General features: G+C 52.9%; 1 protein-coding gene across 1 annotated transcript in view; it reads right to left on the bottom strand.

Annotated features, from left to right (window-relative positions):
* AP2A1 (adaptor-related protein complex 2, alpha 1 subunit) overlaps nt 1–4,306 on the bottom strand; it is a 45,951-nt gene extending 41,645 nt beyond the window's left edge. Inside the window, exon 1 of the mRNA XM_011946513.1 lies at nt 4,203–4,306. Within this exon, the coding sequence (XP_011801903.1) occupies nt 4,203–4,269 (67 nt within the window). The 5' untranslated portion in view covers nt 4,270–4,306. The remainder of the gene's footprint in view (nt 1–4,202) is intronic.
* Between the last annotated feature and the right edge of the window lie 7 nt (nt 4,307–4,313).

The following is a 4,313-nucleotide window of genomic DNA, read 5'->3' on the forward strand; positions in this document are numbered from 1 at the left end:
CTGCACTCCAGCCCGGGTGACAGAGCAAGACTCCATCTCAAAAAAAAAAAAAAAAAGAGATGAGGTTTCACTATGTGACCTGGGCTGGATTCGAACTGCTGGGTTCAAATGATCCTCCTACCTCAGCCTCCCAAGTAGCTCGGACTACAAGCATGTGCCACTGCATCTGGCTACAGGCTTTTTCATGAACCCAAAAGAAGCTCTGAATTCTGCCGGGCACGGTGGCTCACACCTGTAATCCTAGCACTTTGGAAGGCTGGGGTAGTGGATCACCTGAGGTCAGGAGTTCGAGACCCCATCCTGACCAACATGGAAAAACCCCGTCTCTACTAAAAATACAAAAATTAGCCCGGTGTGGCGGCGCACATCTGTAATCCCAGCTACTCAGGAGGCTGAGGCAGAAGAATCGCCTGAACCTGGGAGGCAGAGGTTGCAGTGAGCAAAGATCACCCCATTGCACTCCAGCCTGGACGACAGAGTGAGACTCCGTCTCAAAAAATAAAAAAAGAACCTCTGCATTCATAAGCAGTCACTCCCCATCCCACTAGCCCTCTACTCTAGGCAACCACTCATCTCCTTTCTGTCTCCATGGATTTGCCAATTCTAGATAGTCCATCTACATGGAATCATATGACACGTGGCCTCCTGTGTCTGGCTTCTTTCACTTGGTGTCATGTTTTCAAGGTCCATCCCTGTGGCAACATGTAGCAGGACGTCATTATTTTTTATGGCCCGGTAATATTCCATTACATAGACCACATTTTGTTTATTTCTCAGTTGATGGGCATTTGGCCCGTTTCCGTTTTCCGGCTATCATGAATAATGTTGCCGTGAACACCCGTGTCTGGGTATTAGCGCGAAGGACAATTGCAATTTGTATGTTGCACCTTCTCCCCCGCGGGGCTGGGAGCTTCATGGGGGGGTGACAAGTCTGTCCTGTTCACCAACGTCCCCAGCATTCAGCACAATTCTTAAGACATACGAGCCGTTCAACACACGCTTGCTAAGAAAAGGCCTCTGATTCTCCAGTCCTAATTCCTGCAGCTAAATTACTTCCAGTGCCCCAAGCCTGCATCTCCCCTCTGTCCTCTGGCTCCTCTCTGGGGTCCTGCAGTGACGGGACGATCTCTTTCCTTCCCCAACCCCCATCATCAGATCCCTTTGCAAATCCTGACAGTTTTTCCTTCAAATTGTATGCCAGGCTGGGTGCAGTGGCTCATGCCTATAATCCCAGCACTTTGGGAGGCCAAGGCGGGTAGATCACTTGAGGTCAGGAGTTCGAGACCAGCCTGGCCTACGTGATGAAACCCTGTGTCTATTAAAAATACAAAAATTAGCCAGGTGTGGTGGTGTGTGCCTGTAATCCCAGCTACTGGGGAGGCTGAGGCAGGAGAATTGCTTGAACCTGGGAGGCGGAGGTTGCAGCGAGCTATGATGATGCCACTGCACTCCAACCTGGGCAACAGAGACTGTCTCAGAAAAAAAAAAAAAATGTATCACCAACCCACTTCTCACCAGTCCCTTCTCACCCCGTTAAGCCAGCACTATCTCTCACCCAGAGGCCTGCAACATCCTCCTAATTTGGTTCCCTGCTTCCACGGCTACCTCTAGAATCTGTTCTCATAGCAGCCAGAGGAATTATTTTAAAACATCAATCGGTCACATCCCTCCTCTGCTCAAAATATTCTCACGCAGACAAAGGCCAAAGTGCTCACCATGGCCCAGAAAGCCTTTCCCAATCCCGTTCCCACTCTTCTCCACTCCCGCCCTCTCTACCCCTCACTCCCTCAGCTCCAGCCACACTGACCTTCTCCCTCTCACTTGAACACATGTCAAGCATGCCACAATCTCAGGAACTTTGAACACACCTCCCCGTGCCAGGACCCCTTTCCTCCAAAATCCAAAGGGGTTGCTCCACTCAGATATGACTTCCTCCACGAGGCCTACTGAGTACCCTCTCAGTCCTAGTCCCTCTCCTGCCCATTTCCTCTTTATTTTTCTTCACAGCACCAGTCAGGTCCTGAGGTTGTATCTCAGGGTGTTCCCTGTGCATATGTTCTGTCTTCCTCTGGGAAGGGAGCTCCCAAGAATAGGAGTTTCTTTTTCTTTTTTTTTATTTTTGGAGATGGCGTTTCACTCTTGTTGTCCAGCCTGGAGTGCAATGGTGTGATCTCGGCTCACTGTAACCTCCGCCTCCTGGGTTCAAGCGATTCTCCTGCCTCAGCCTCCTGAGTAGCTGGGATTACAGGCGCCCACCACCACACCTGGCTAATTCTTGTATTTTTAGTAGAGACGGAGTTTCACCATGTTGGCCAGGTTGGTCTTGAACTCCTGACCTCAGGTGATCCGCCTGCCTCGGCCTCCCAAAGCGCTGGGATTATAGGCGTGAGCCACCGCACCCGGCAAGAACAGGAGTTTCTGTTCATTATTGTCATCCCAGCGCCTAGAACAGGGCCTGGACAACACTAGAGCGATCAAAAAGTATTTGTCAAGTGAATGAATGAATAAATGAGCCTTCAGAGGCAAGACGCTGTTATGAATGAAGTTTGCAGACAAGAAGACGTCCTGAAAGAGGTTAAATGACTCGTAGGGATTCACATCGCTGGTGGGTAACAGAGGCAGCGCACATCTGCTAACAGTGGCCCCCAGCTACTCCACAACCCCCATCGCTCCGCCCCTTGTCATAACAAGTGATCATTTCTCCTTCAACTGATACCCAACCATTTCCACCCTCCTGTTCCCTGAGCACCTACTACATGCCAGATCCTTCCATAATAGTTCAATTCTAAAACAACAACAATCACTGGGTACTTTACAGCAATCACTGGGTACTTTACAGAGCTGCTGTTCAGAGCCAACGGAGGAAAAACAAGAGCGAAGTTCCATCTGGGGCCTGGAACGCGTGAAAGGCCTGACTCACGGGCATTGTCACAAGCCCCTCAGGAAGATACAATCAGCACAATCAGCAGTCTCTCTTGACAGATGAGGAAACCGAGAGGTGAAGTCCCTCATTCAAGGTCACACAGCTAGGGAGTGGCAGTGCCCAAACGCAACCAAGTCTGGCTGACCCCAGAGCCCATGCCGATCCAGCCTCTGAAGACTCCTGGCAGCTCCAATCTCCAACAGCCATTCCCAGGAGTTGAGAGCTGACTTGCCGCCAGGCTTCCCATCGTCACGACAACTCTTCCTGGCAGGGACCACTGTCCCCATATTACTGTGGTCAAACAGAAAAGGGCTCGGATCCCTGCCTGTCCTGCTGCTTGACCCCTGACCTCTCTCTGGGATTAGACTTACCCTATCCCCAGTTTTCCAGATCTGTACCCCTCAAGCACTTCAGAACCCAACGCCTTCCTTGAGGTCTGGGTGCTCCTTCTTCTGCCCTTCCCCCCACCCCCCACTGTAACGTCCTCTCCTTTCCAGGCACCCGTTCCCTGTCACAGGTTCTCCCAAGACCTTACACCAGCAGCTCTTTTCCTCTGTGTTCCTTGGGTCCCTCCTTTCCCCTTAGCTGCCCCTCTAGCCCCCTCCTCACTGCCTTCCATATCTTCTAAGCAATCTCCCACCCTGAAGCCCCTCTATCCCTCACCAGGGTGTCCTTATAGTCTCCCCCTCCCATCATCTCCCGGCCCCAAACTCGTGGACTTTCACCCACTCTCAGGCCTCCTCTATACCACTAGCCAGGAGCCTCGGTGACCTATCTAACCCCTTTCCCCTGTATGACACCCCCTATCCCAGGCCCTCAAGCCCTGCTCCATTAGGCTTCCGGCATTCCACTTCCTCCAGGTCCCCTCTGGCTTCCTCCCATTCCATCGCTCCACAGGGCACCCCCCCCATGCACTTCTTTCCCTTCTTCTCTACAGTAGGAATCCCTCTAACCCCATCGTTTGTACGATCCCCCAGCTTTTCAGTCTTTCCCAGGGGACACCTCTATGCTCCCATCCCCGGGACCTCACTGTCCTCCTCCCCTTTCAAGCCCTCCCGGACCCTTCTAGCTACTCCGTGTCGTCACCTCAAGAGGCACTCTATGACACCCCAAGCCCCTGCGTGCCCCCCACCCTAAAGTTCCTCCCAGGGCCCTTCTATGCTCTCTTTCTACGACCGTAGAGCTTTTGATCCCTCGGGTCCCTCTGTGACCCCCAAACCCCCCAATTTCACGCTCCCCCCTCCCCCGCGTCTCCAGTGTCCCCCGGCCGCGCGCTCACAGTTCCGGATGTCGGAGATGAACACAGCGAGCCCCCGCATCCCATCGCCCTTGGACACGGCCGGCATGATGACGGTGGTGTCGGCTCCAGGCCTGGCCGGACAGGGCACAC

The sequence above is a fragment of the Colobus angolensis genome, unplaced genomic scaffold (assembly GCF_000951035.1).
Source record: "Colobus angolensis palliatus isolate OR3802 unplaced genomic scaffold, Cang.pa_1.0 Scaffold25, whole genome shotgun sequence".
Taxonomy (NCBI): domain Eukaryota; kingdom Metazoa; phylum Chordata; class Mammalia; order Primates; family Cercopithecidae; genus Colobus; species Colobus angolensis.